We start from the raw sequence: 14579 nt of genomic DNA on the forward strand, positions 1-14579 counted from the left end.
AAAAGAGGAGAATATTGTTCTGCTTATTGGTTTGGCCATCTTCTCCTTAAGAGTGTAACGTCTACAGCTGTTGGAATTTGTGTTCTGTTCTTCGGTCACCTGGAATGTTTTATTTATGTATTCAAACATTGTCTGCTATATAATGCACAGGCTCCAAATTTTAGACTGCTTTCTCCCAACCATCGTATATGAGAAGTATTCCATAAAACTCTGAGTGGTCTGGTTTTGCCTTTGCTACTATTTTAACAGTTAGGAGTCCCATCACAATCCTTTAGGGTCTCCGATCCTTATCTGTAAAATAGAGGGGCTAGATCATGCTCTCAAAAGTTCCCCGAAACAATAAAAACAGTATGACTCCACTGTGTTTGCATGTACTGAGAACCAGGAACACCACAAATCTGTTGTACATAAACACTAGGATATTTATATTTGTACACACGATACTCATGTTTCCCCAAACAGGTATCCATACAAAATCTTGCGACTAATTGGCCCAAGGTACTGTAGGTGATAAAGAAAAAAAATAATAATAAATAAATGTCTGTGCTATGCTAGAAAATAAAGTGTGAATGATTATAAATTGTACTGTACTGTAATGTGTTTCCTAAAATCTCATATAAGACAGAGCCAATTAGCTGGTACGTTTATTAGTTAAATTTGAAAGCGGGCAAGGTGGATCAAGGGGGCTTTTTAAAATCCTTTTGTGATGACAATTAAATATGTTATAATTAAAATCAAGGGAATAAGTAAAATTAAGTTTACTATTTAGTATTTGCTTTCTCTCTTTAGGTTATTCATACCATCAGTGCTACTGATAAAGATGATTTTGCAAATGGACCAAGGTTTAACTTCTTTCTTGATGAACGCCTGTCTATAAACCCAAACTTCACTCTGAAGGACAATGAAGGTGAACACGAATTACATATACTTTTTAATCTATGTGAGATCTGCTTTGACTTAATATGGAATAGGCCTGAGCAGTTTTGTTTTATTTTTACATACCCATGAACAGCTTGCAAATCCGCATTCAAAGTCAGTTTGATGTTAATGTGTTATGATCTGTGAATAGCTTGTATTTAAAATTGAGCCATATGTACAAATAACTTTCATTGAGTTTATTCAGAAGCATTCCTTTAAACAAGAAATGTACATGTAATATGCTCTTGGGCAAATTTTAAGAGAAATCTTAGCTGACAAACATGTTTATGAGAGCTGCTTGCAATTGCTAGGAGGTAGAAAAATTTTAAATTAGGAAAAATGAAAAATATGTCCTAGGGACAGTTAGTAAAGGAAATGCAATGTTTGAATTCATCTTGCATTAGCAAGGCTATCATAATGTGGTGTACAAATTATATTTCCTCTTGTTATTATGAATATTTTTCAAACTATGGGTAGAAAATATGCATAATTGCAGAATATTTTGTAAATTTTGAATTACTTCTGCTTAAACTTCTGTATTGTGTGGGGAAAAAAGAACACCATAATCTAGTACCTAGAGAAGATTCACCGTGATTTAGATTCCCTGTTTGGTAGATTTCTCCAGGTCCTGTAAAAATCAATCTTCTGTATGTAAAGGAAACACTAAGTCATTCTCAATGTGCAGTGTTCTGATTTGTATCAACTTTCTTCTTACCCCAAACTATTTTTGATCATGTCTATCTGAATATGCTACTTTTGGAATTTAACACTTGCCTCAGAATCCTTTCAAAGAAACAACAGTGCATCCACTTAAGAGTAAACATTTAATTTCCTCTCTATACACTTCAGGGAAAAGGATTTTCAAACACCAAAAAAAAAAAAAAAAAATGCTGTTACTTAATGTCAACTCACTAAAACATTATTTCCATCATTCCTAATTCCTTCTTTATATTATCATAACAAGAAGACCAAATTGTACATGTGGCCATAGCAAGATTCATATGAAAATACAAAGCTTGATTGTCTCTCATTTTAACTACCCTATAGTCAGCTCTATGTACGAGAATAAATATTTGTGCAGGTTTGTATCTGACATATTGTATTAGTTGATTATTGTACATTTATTCGCATTTGAATATTCCATTCTACAATCCCAAATATATTTAATGTAAGTATGTTAAATATGTAAAAAACTCTATTACTATTTCCCATATTTCAAATACTTGCAAAATTTGGAGAGCATTCAACTTTCTGCCTTAGTAGATTAAAATCATATCTAGATATCTATATCTATATCTATCTATATATTTCAGTTGTTTGTTTTTACATTCCAATAAGGATTTTATTTTACATTTTTAAGTAATTTTCATTTGATGATATAATGAAAATTTGACTTGGATTTAAAGATGGGCATTCAAGTTATTTAACCCATGTAAGTATAAGTCCAAAAATATTTTAAAAACAGGAGAATTTTAATATTGTTGAGACCCACTCTGTGATTAAAAATCCGCATACAAATACATCTGGAATTTGTGAATTTAATGAATGGCTACATTCAAAAGGGCTTAATTCAATCATTTGATTCACCAGTGGTAGGAACTCATTTCCCTCAAATATATACACTCTTGAAAGGATTTATGGTGCTGATGTACATATTTTTACATTTGTTTTAAATGTAATTTTTTTAACATTTTTAAACATACATACAAACAATTTTAAATGTAAGCTTTTTAACGTTTGTTTTAAACATACATACGAATGCTTTGTCAAACATGTGAGGCCTATGGACATTTGTGTAGGGATAAAGATGTTTTAATATATTTGTAAGATTATTTTTTTAATGTTGGGAATTGATAAAATTATAAATAACACAGGAAACTTTCTTTTGGATAGGTAAAACAGCAGTTTTTAGAAAAAAAAATCAGGTGCATAGCGGAAAGCATGAACTTATGGCAAGCCGATTTGATTATGCTAGATAAGCCACCTAAACTTTCCGAGCCTCAGCTTTTACATCCCTAAATTATGCTTTAAAATACCCACTCTGGAGCTTTGGGAGAGTTAGTGATACCATATGTAAAGATGGCCTTTTCTATAAACACAAGACAGTTATGGATAATAATATGTAAAGATGAAATTAAAAACAGAATAGCCATACCAAAATGAACGCACTCATACATATATATGTTCACAAGTGCATAAATAATTCTCTGGACAACAACCAGCACAAAAATAAAAGGAGTAAATATAAATATTAACAATCTAAGCCTGCTGAATCCTGGTAGCTTAGCATTTATATGCCCCCAGAACATACAAAATATATCTAAAAGAAACAAAGACAATGAAAATGTGTGTGTGCGTGTGTGTGTGTGTGTGTGTGTGTGAGCGAGCACGCACGTGCGCGTGCACAGGCACTCATGGCTTACACAAAAGTACACCTTCAGGGAATGGTGGAAGGCAGACCTAGCCTCCGAGCCAGGATGGGTGATCAGGAAGCCTTTGGTTGAGTAGCATCTCCCAAACTGCTAAATGGTAAAGACTGAATAGAGAGAAAAAGAGATTTCCAAAATAAGAGAGAAGTGTATATATTATTGTTTACTCTAAGCCCGCAGATCAACACATTAAAAGGTAGACAATGAAATAAAAAAATAAGTCAGAAGGTGAATTTACTCTGAATAATACAAAACACATAAGTGATCAGAAAATATTTTAATAAAAGTATATTTAGGATTCTCAAAATTAAAAAAAAAAAATAACATGTTTACAAAAAGACCAAGAAGCAATTAAGTCAAATGAGACAATGAAAGAAAACAAGTCTGTATGAAAACAATTTAAAAATCCCTATGAAATCAATGAATTAATTAAATCCTTATCAAAATAAAACTATAGTTTTTGCATATATAAAAAAATATATAGAACCATATAAGAAACATACAGTAATTCAGTTTTATACATGTAATTATATATAAATATGTAAAACTATAGTTATTGACTATATAGAAAAGTATACAGAACTACATATAGAAATTTATAGATATTTAGGTATGTATAAAACTACATATATATGTTTATATTCTTAAGTTTATACTGTAATTACAAAGACATATACCTGTATATAAACATATATAATATACATATATGTATACACATACACATAGACACAGATATAAAGAGAGAACAACACAAATTACTAGGCAGCATTATCTCTAGACAGGACACAAAGAAAGTTTAACAAGTCAAAGGTAAAATTCATTAATTCAAGCAAAAAAGCTCAGGTAGATCAAAACTTTAAAAATTCATAAGAACACTTAGCAGATATGGAGTATAACGTGCCTAGAAGAATTAAGAAGAAATTATAGCAATCAACAATATAGATAGGTAAAATTACTTGACAGTTTCTCATATTGAAAATAGATGTGTCCTTACAATGAACATAAACAGCAAAGCCAAGCACAAAATCAAATCTTCGCTTGGATATGACAGTTTAAAACTGGTAAATCTCAGGGGTGCGTTGGTGGTTCAGTCAAGTGTCCTATTTTGGCTCAGGTCACGATGTTGAGGTACACGAGTTCGAGCTCCACTTTGGGCTCTGTGCTGACAGCTCAAAGCCTGCTTCTGATTCTGTGTCTCCCTCTCTCTGCCCCTCCCCTCCCACAGAGAGACTCTCTGTCTCTCTTTCTCAAAAATAAATTAAAAAAAAAAATTAAAAAAAACCCTGTTAAACCTCAAAGATAAAGAGAAAAATCTTTACAGTATCAAAGACAAAATGCAGAATAATTAAAAACAATGAGAATTAGATTTAAAGTAGATTCCTGTGTTAATTTTTTTTAAATTTTCTTTAATGTTTATTTATTTTTGAAAGAGAGAGACCAGTGTGAACGGGGCAGGGGCGAAGAGAGAGTGCGACACAGAATCGGAAGCAGGCTCCAGGCTCTGAGCTGTCAGCACAGAGCCTGATGCAGGGCTCAAACTCATGAACCATGAGATCATGACTTGAGTCAAAGTCAGAAGCTTAGCCGACTGAGCCACCCAAGTGCCCCTAATATTTTTTTAAAGCTGAAAGAGGTTGACAAAAACCACGTGCTCAAAATGCTGAAGGAAAATAATTTGCTATTATCAATAACCTTTCCTAGATTTAGTTAAAAATGGTAAGCTATCTAAAATCAAGGAAGACCCCTTAGTTAAGAATTTTTTCCAATGTATAAAAAATAAGTTTTTACTGTTCGCTACTGACATTTTGACAAATATCGTATTAATCTTTGCCTTCAGGATCTCTGCAGAATATAATAGAGAAGAAAAAAATCTTGTAATTCATGTTTTATTTCATATGTTAAAGCTTGAAGAGTAAATGCTAAATTAGCAGAATAAAAGTCTGTGATTTCCAAAGCAAGGAAGGATTTTCAGAAAGTTAAATAAAAAAGCTTATTTTATCAATGGAGCACAAGGCCAGAAAGGAGAATAAAAGATGGAAAGTGAAAGCATAGAAAATGAAAGAAGAAAGTAGAAATAAGTTCAAATATATTGTAGTCATAATCGGATTAAATATCATTTTTCATCAAAGCTGTATGTAAATATGCTGCTTAGAAGAGGTGTACCAAATTCAAAATGAGATAGGAAATTTTATATAAAAAGTTGGAAATATTTACCCATTGCTTCAAAAGAAACAACTATTACTGAAAAAAAGAAAACCCAAGATCCATGGGGTCTAAAATAAGACATTTATTCAGCTCACATGTTTACGAAGGAGCACATTCTGGTAGGTTTCTGAGAGGTTCATCTAAGCAACTTTTCTGGTCTCAGGACACCTACAGTCACTACAACTAATCCGCATTGTAAAAATAAAAATATTCTCACTTCAAAGAGAAAAACGTAACCATGATAAATAGAAACAAAACACAAGATTATCCTTGTTAACAGATGATGAAATTGTCTATAGGAAAATGTAAGAAAGTCTACAGAAACACCTTGCATAGTAATGGGATGTTTTGCCAACATTTTTGAATACTAGCAAATGCCCCAAATGGATCGATTTCCTATATTAAAAAAAAAAAAACCCAAAAACTACAAGGGCACCTGGGTGACTCAGTCAGGTAAGCATTGACGCTTGATGTTGGGTCAGGTCATGATCTCCAGGTTTCATGCGTTTGAGCCCTGCGTAGAGCTCTACGCTGGAAGTACTCAGCCTACTCCAAGATTCTTTCTCTCCCTCTCTCTGCCCCTTCCCTTCTTACAGTGTCTCTGCCTCTCTCAAATAAATTAATTAATTAAAAAAATATATATGAATAAATAGTAAATCAGGTACAATTTAAAATGGCAAAAACAAATCGAGCAAATTAGCACAAGCCCTTCTAAAATCATTAGAGGAAAAAAAATCCAATACATAATTTTCAAGTTTATTCTATATAAAGAGCAATGTTACTGAAAATATAAAAACACACCCCAAAATAATATATTTACCAAATTACTTAATCAGAGCACTTAAATTTTCATATTAATCTATAAATTAAATCTAATTTTAATGATAAACTCAATTAGTCATCTGTTAATAAAATGCAAATAAATAGTAAAGGATTAAGAAAAGCAAAAATGTATTGAAAAAGATGATGGAGGTATGTAATTAGCAGAAACAGAAGAAGAGAGGACATATCCTAACAGATATCTAGACATTATAAAGATGAATATAGTGAGTGTAAACCCAGACAGTTGGTTTTTCTCTTTTCTTTTTTTTTCTTTTTTTTTTTTTTTTTTTTGCAAGTGCCTGACTTAAGCTTTGATTGCCACGGCCCCCACTTTGAAGAGGGCTATCTGGAACAAACACCATGCCAGCCACAGGACTAGATCAAGATCCAGGCTGCCTCCCCCTGTCCCGGGAGACTCTTTGTTTTAGAGACCTTGATTGATTTTGATAACTGTTGATTTGGGCCTTTTTCTCTCTGCCTCTCTTACGTTGCTTTAAATTCCCACTCTTATGTTTTAAATTCATCAATAAAGAGTGAGTCTCCCAGACCTTAGGACCCACCCTTGACCCCAATACCAATAGAACTTTAAGGCCCCTCCACATTCTCTTTCTCTCTACCCTCCACCTCTCTGTGTGACCCCAGGCATGCCACATAATTTCCAGGATGTGTAAGTAATAAACATTTTTGGTTTTTTGTTTTTTTTGTTTTTCAAATTTTCCTAATGCTTATTGCGGAAGCGTGTCTTGCAATCATAATAAGAATCACAAAGGCTGGTCCAACCACAATATTAGTTATTGATAGGCTAAGACTAGCATAAAACAATGAAATACTCTTTGAATATGGTACTAGTAGAGAAATAAAGAGAGGAGGAGAACAAATTCAGGGGAGTGAATAAAATTAGATATCTAAATCTATGTATAAGCATATGACCTTGACAGAAGGCAAAGGTAGCATTTTTAACCATTGTGGAAAGGGTAATACAAAAAGTACATAGAAAGGGACCGGCTGGTTATCTAGATTCTCTAGAACATCTCAAACACATGAATAAAAATAGATAAATTATATATATATAATATATATATATTACATATATATATATATATTATATATATATGTAAGTTGACCTGGGTAACATTGTCATTCTGTGCCAGGTATCACTTCCACTGACTTTTTTGTGTTTTTCTGAGTTTTGTTTTCCGTTACTCTCCCATTCCAGCTATAGCCCTTCTTCCAAATTACCATGGACTCAAAGATAGTACCAAAAGTAAGGGTGAACAGAGTATGGTGAAAAAGGAGCCCAGCTTAGCAGATATTTGAAAGGAATAATAGACAAAAGAAATTGCAGACTAAAAATAGATTTCAGGCTCATTCTTCCAAATATTTGCTAGGATAACAATGTAGAGCTAAACAAACTTGGTCTGTGGATGGATCCTGAAAGTCACTTCCAAAGCAGAGAGGCATTGGATTCACAAGAAAATATATAAATACTGGCCCAGATCTACTCACCACTTCTTACTGTGTTGGAGAAATCACTGGGAATTGGACCTCAAAGGACTTCCCTCAGCAGAAGATCACAGGACATTGCAAGGGTCAAGCAGGATGAAAGAGAGGCAGTTAGCATATATTGGGATGCACCTAATGTGAGAAAGAGAAAACCATACTTAAATATCTGACAAAGACTTTTTGAGTGGACACATGAAAACATTGCCAATTTAAAATTTCTGGTAAGGTGATAAAACTCGAATAGCCACTGCTTAAAACGGAATCAGTAATCAGAAAGATGGAAAAAGAAGGAACACTGCCCAAGAGGACACTGCTTTCCTCTCATTCTCACAAGGGAGTTGAGAGGTGACGTCAGTGTCCTTGGATGCCTCCTGCTCTTTTGAGTCTTATGGAATTTTGCTGTCTCTCCTGATTTCTATCATCTATCAAGCTTCAGTCACTTCCCTCTTTTCCAAAAGTCTTGGTAACCCTGACTCCATCCATACTCAAGACATAACTGGAAAAATTTAATGTCCTTAAGAGAAAATTAGCCAGGACTTTGGCTACCCAACACCCAATACCCAACAGTCATTAGACAGAAAAAAATCCATTTTGTTTTTAATGACAAATGGTTATATGATAACTGGTACTTCCCTCATCACAACACTTGTCACAGGGTGGGCTCTCTCCCCATTTAGACTATAAAATCCAGGCATACAAGGAATTTTGTCTGACTTATTTAACTGCTGTATTCCTCACTCCTACCATGGTGCCTGACACAGAGGAAACTTTAAGTAAATATCTGTTAAAAAAAATAAGAGGGAAAAACAAAGAAGAAAGTTTTAGGGTTTGACTCTGGAAATAGGTTGGCTCTATTTGAAACCCGGTTTCTCTGCTAATTATGTGTGAAACCACCACCAAATCCTTGTTCCCGGTGTGTCTGTTTCCTCCTTTGTAAAATGGAGATATGGACACAATCATTACTATTTTGTAATTTTTAAGAGAGATGAAAATATAAAGAATTTGAAATCACATGCGAAGGGCTACATGTTTTAAGGGGCACACTGAAGGTAACTAAAAAGTAAATACATAGATGGAAAAATAATATAAAGAATCCAAATAAATTACTCTGAGTAAAGAAATATTTGAGTTTTAGGTGGGAAGAATATGTAACTATCCCAGAGAAATTGCCTAACTCGACAGACAAGGAAATAATTTTACCAGTTTCCAATGAAATTAAATTATAAAGATAATACTAAATGGTGCTGAAGTACTTATTTGCGAAATAACGAGCTAATAGTCGATGGATCTTGTGTTAGTGACACTTGAAAAAAAGAACTACAATAAGATAATCCTCTTCCTGTTAGCATAGTACTCATGTGACAATCAGGGAAATGTATTTTAAAATACTGAATGCCTCAGTATTTAATATAATTACTATAATATTAAATATAAAATCTATTAATCATAGGGGCGCCTGGGTGGCTCAGTCGGTTAAGCGTCCGACTTCAGCTCAGGTCATGATCTCGTGGTTTGTGAGTTCGAGCCCCACGTCGGGCTCTGTGCTGATGGCTCAGAGCCTGGAGCCTGCTTCGGATTCTGTGTCTCCCTCTCTCTCTGCCCCTCCCCACTCATTCTCTGTCTCTCTCTGTCTCAAAAATAAATAAACACTTAAAAAATCTATCAATTTAATAATGTTCCATTGATAAAATATTTGGAGCTATAGCAGTCAAATGAAAATAAGAATAAATGTCTGAAAAGGTAAAGGCAAAGTATTAAATGAACAATATATAATTAAACATCAAACAAAAATAGCTAAGTGTAGTGTTTAATCACATTCATGAGTAATAATTATACTGTAGAAAATAAGAATCTTTCTTGGGGTGCCTGGATGGCTCAGTCAGTTAAGCCTCTGACTATTGATTTCAGCTCAGGTCATGATCTCATGATTGTGAGATCGAACCCCACATTGTCACATTGTGCTCCATGCTGAATGTGGAGCCTTCTGAAGACTCTCTCTATCCTTTTCCCTTTGCCCCCCAACTCTCTCTTTCTCGCTCTTTCTCTCCCTCTCTATCTCTCTTTGTCTCTCGCAAACGAGAAAATATGTTTCTTTTTTTTTATTGTTAATGTATTTGTGTTCGAGAGAGAGAAAGAGAGAGAGATATTGAGAGTGTGGGGGAAGCACAGAGAGAGAAGGAGAGAGAATTCTAAGCAGGCTCCACACTGTCAGTGCAGAGTCCAACGCAGGGCTCGAATTCAGGAACCACAAAGTCATGACCTGAGACCAAATCAAGTTGGACGCTTAAGGGACAGAGCCATCCAGGCACCCCAAAGTAAATATGCTTAAGAACTGTTTATGAAATGGACTTTGAGTATTTTCAGTAAGAATATACTCATTCATTGTATCTAATTAAAAACTGAAGAAAAGCACCTGGAAAACACACACACACACACACACACACACACACACACACACACAGCTTTTTTTTCATGGCTTGACATTTACACTGGCTGTCCAGCATTCTACAGGAGACTCACACTGTATAACTATTCATCACCGTTCTTCCTCTCTCATCTTACAAAGAATTTTTTTCTCTAAAAGAAATCTGTAGTCAGCTCTTAAATTAACATTGTTTTTCTCCTACCACTTAATCTGTAAGGGGGCATGCGTTGTCTGTGCTGTATAAGGCAGTGATCTAAGCTGTCCAGAATGTTGAGAATTAAAACACAAAGCTCCTGCTTTCAGGGGACTTGCCGTCTAGTTGGAGAAAAGAAGATGTTATGAAATGTAACTTTTAACTGAAGGCAGTGACACTTAGTTCACTAAAGGTTGTACTGAAACGTGATTTGACTTTAAACGATAGAATCCGATCCACCAGGTAGAATGAATCTGAGAATACTTTTCAATTAGACTGGAAATCAAGACAGCAGAATGGTGACAGAATGCAGCATCATTTAGAAGAATCTAGCCAGGGACATGTGGTAAGGCAGAGACACAGACATTTTATTCACTATTCAGAACACATGAAGTATTAAGTACTGTGCTATCTATGTCCCATGCTTAAAAAAAAAAAAAAGATTCTGCCATTAATCCTTTATTTGTCCTAGTACAAAATTGTGGTGAATAGAAAATTTTGTACTTAACCAAAATCTTCAATATTTATCTGGAAAATTGTGACCCTTACCTATTAAAATACTGAAGACTCTGATTTGGAAAGTAACCAAGTGAAGAGTTTCTATTTTTTTTCTTTTTACAACATATATAGCGAAATATATATTGTAAATAGGTTTGTTTGATAAATGACCTTATTTATCATTAACTAACATGGCACTAATAATATAATTTTATTTAAAATTAAAAACCAGAGTTCAGAAGATAATTTTTAAGTCACAAGCATTTCAACTTACATTACTCTAAAACAAGAACAAAAAAACATGAAATTCTTCCTGATTAAAATGTAGTTTTTCCTATAATCACCTTCTCTCGAAATCGTAATAGGTAACTTCACTTTAGGCTCAAAAACTCACATTGTTTAATTCCAGCTTCTTAACCAAATATCTATAGCTAATGAACTCTGGTCATGTAACCAAGTCCGTGAGTATAAGCTTAGACAAGGGTTCTGTGCACACGATTGTTGTATTTATTCATTTTGTAATATAAAAGTGTAATCTAATCCCCCAATATAAATTATCATTAGTCTACCAGGTAAGACTGTTCTGCTTCATAGTCTTTATGCTGCTTTCTTGAGGGACTAGGTTTTATTTGATGCAAGGAGATTTGCCAGCCTAATTCCTAGGCTTAATTCTAATTGTCAAGTGCATTTGTAAATCTTACAGATTTTACACAAGGAAGAGATAATTTATAACTATGTGTATACGTGTATCTCTGTTTGCAGGGTTCCGAATCACATATAATAAGGCTTTCAAATTTGAAAATCCTTATCATGATTTTGTTGATAATTTGCTATCTACTCATATTTGTCTCTCAGTTTTCTTCTTTAGATATGCGTTTTCCACTTTGGTAGACAGTCCCATTCTTTAAAAATGAATGAGTCCATACCACTTTTTTACATAAATGACCTGCCCCAAAAATTACCATTTTAATGCCATTAAACAAAAGATTCTGTAGACTATCCTATTCTCTTTGTTGCAACCTTTTGAAGATTTTGTTTTTTCCTTGTTTTTATTACCTTTACTTGTTTCTTGGTAGTATTAATTCATACTTCTGAACATGAAAGTCATATCATTTGTAACTTGTCTTACGAGTTTTAGCAAAATACTTAAAAGGCACTGCTGGAAAGTACTGTTTTCCTTGTGATTATTTGGGTTTGGTGAAAGTCTATCTGAGTTTACACTGAGTTTAAGATAAGGACCATTTTCAAATTTGACTATTTTTTTTTTTTTAGTTTTTTTTTTAATTAATTAATTAATTAATTTATTTATCTATTTTGAGAGAGAGAGAGGGTCAGTGAGAGAGGAAGTGAAAGAATCCTACACGGGCCCTGTGCTGTCAGTGCAGAGCCCCATACAGAGCTTGAACTCACGAACCATGAGATTATGACCTGAGCCAAAATCAAGAGTTGGACACAACCCACTGAGCCACCCAGGTGCCCATCGAATTTGACTATGTTTAAAACCTCTTAAAGAGGTGTCATTTAGGGCCTTTTCTTTCGGATTTCACAGTCCATTGGTTTGAAACACATCGGTAGCCATGAAGAGCCTTGATGTATAGTTTGTACTTCTTTCGCACCATCAGGTTTCTCGTAGTCAATATTCCCAGAGTTTATTTTTGTCCTTCAAATGAGAACTCGCAGCTGGTGTTGTAATGTGCTTAATTTCTCTGCAGAGTCTAACCATTGAAAATTCCATTTTTAACCACAGGGCTTCGAGAGACCATTTAGCCGTTTCTCCCAATTCCTAAATAAAACAACACCCCGCAGTCCTAACTGAGAATATGGTTGCAGATGATGCTTCCAACATCCTCTAGTGAATGTGGTAGCAGCTGGGCCCTGCTGAGTCACTTACCTGCAGTCTCTGGTGAGGCTGAGACACGCTGTTTGGGTTCTAGTAGGGATCCCCCTTCCCTCCCAGTCAGATCTCAGTCCTCCTTACTCGCATGTAGGTGGTCACACCTGCTAGCATCATAATGTCCTCTAAGGGAAAATAGAGACCCAAAGCTTGACTAGGAAGAAGGCAGAGGGTTCATATGCCATCTTGAGCCTAAAATCGGAAAGCGTGACTTCAAATGCAGTGATTTGTTTTAATGGCCATTTTGCTCTAGATAGGAAAATATTCTTTTGTTCTCTTCTTAGTGATTTTAATCTCTGTTGATTTTTTTTTTTTTTACTTTTATATATATTTTCCTAATGTATTTGGCAGACCCTACCTCCTCTCACCTTTTTTCACTCCCATTCAAAAAGGAGTGACAGCAAAGGACAGTTCTGTCCTACTGTTCTCTAAGCACAAGTATAAAAGTAGACAAAGTAAAATCTACCTAATATTTACCATTCCACACCACTTTCCTTTTTGTTTTCCTTTTGTGAAACTGTAGGTTATTCTCTGCTTTAATTCCTTCCTGGCTCAGAAGGACATAATGCCCCAGGAGTCACCTCCTCTACCCTCTGCTCTCAGGCAGGGGAAACATTAAAACAACTTCATAAATAGGGTTATGTGTTCACTTTTTCAAGCTAAGAATTTATCCTCACAATTTCCTTCTGTGTTTACAAATTTAGTGACTCCAAATGTAATATCTTCTACTTTGATTCATCCATTCCCACTAAAAATAATAGTATTTGTTAAAGGTATGTGATAAATAATGAGTAGAGGGCTTCTCTTGTAGTTCATACACTTGTCTTTTTTTTCTGTAAACAACCCTTATCTCTCCTTCTACAATTATTATATTATTGTGGTATGGTTATGGATTATTTTGAATTTGGGGCTGGATTTCTATTTTAAAAGTTTCTGTTTTTTATCACCTTCTCCACTCTTATTAACACTCTTATGCATATTCATATGTGTTATTCATGAGCAGATTTGCTGATACTCTTCAAAGTTCATATTTTTTCTCCATATGCATTTATATTTTTTAAGTCTCTAATACATAGTCTTGTATAGAGAGATGGACAAGTTGATGGTAAAGAGGAACTGAACAGTTTCAAATGTGGTTTTAAAATGTTGATAATAGATAGTAGCTTCTTTTTGGGAAAGATATTTTCCCGCTGTGAATGGAAGATTAAGGCTCAAAGGAAAATGGCAAAGCAGCTCAGAATAGCTATCGCCTGGCATCTGATAAAGAATAGGTTTCGACAAATTGATGGCTAGGCTCCTTTAAGAGCATAGTCTACGTTTCTCTATGTACTTGGTGGAGCCAATTAAGGTAATTATAACTATTTTACCAACATATATCTTTTTTAACGACTCTGAAAGCAGAAGCCTTAGACAATGGATGCTTGTCTTTATCTGGGATTTAAAGATGATCAAGAAGGAGTGTGGCAGATGGTCAAAGGGTTGACATTCCAGGGTGCAAATAAGAACATAATGACATATTGGATCATACATTCGTGGTTTGGCAGAAAAAGCAAGGGAGGCCAGGAGGATGTTTACCAACTTAAATGAACAGGCAGAATCAGGAGGCTGAAAGTTGATATTAGGGCGATTCTAGGGTAAAAGAAGGGGAAGTCAGGAAGCAGGAGAGAAGCAATAAACATTTAGTAGAGAGCT

General features: G+C 34.5%; 1 protein-coding gene across 4 annotated transcripts in view; it reads left to right on the forward strand.

The window, feature by feature from the left end:
- The window catches only part of CDH18 (cadherin 18), a 532487-nt gene that overhangs the window by 504284 nt on the left and 13624 nt on the right, over positions 1-14579 (forward strand). For 3 of the 4 annotated variants that reach the window (XM_042952827.1, XM_042952846.1, XM_042952835.1), the window contains one exon: positions 790-907. In XM_042952827.1, the coding sequence (XP_042808761.1) occupies positions 790-907 (118 nt within the window). Of the gene's footprint in view, positions 1-789; positions 908-14579 lie in introns of those variants that run through there. The other variant, XM_042952853.1, reaches the window with a different exon arrangement.

The sequence above is a fragment of the Panthera leo genome, chromosome A1 (assembly GCF_018350215.1).
Source record: "Panthera leo isolate Ple1 chromosome A1, P.leo_Ple1_pat1.1, whole genome shotgun sequence".
Taxonomy (NCBI): domain Eukaryota; kingdom Metazoa; phylum Chordata; class Mammalia; order Carnivora; family Felidae; genus Panthera; species Panthera leo.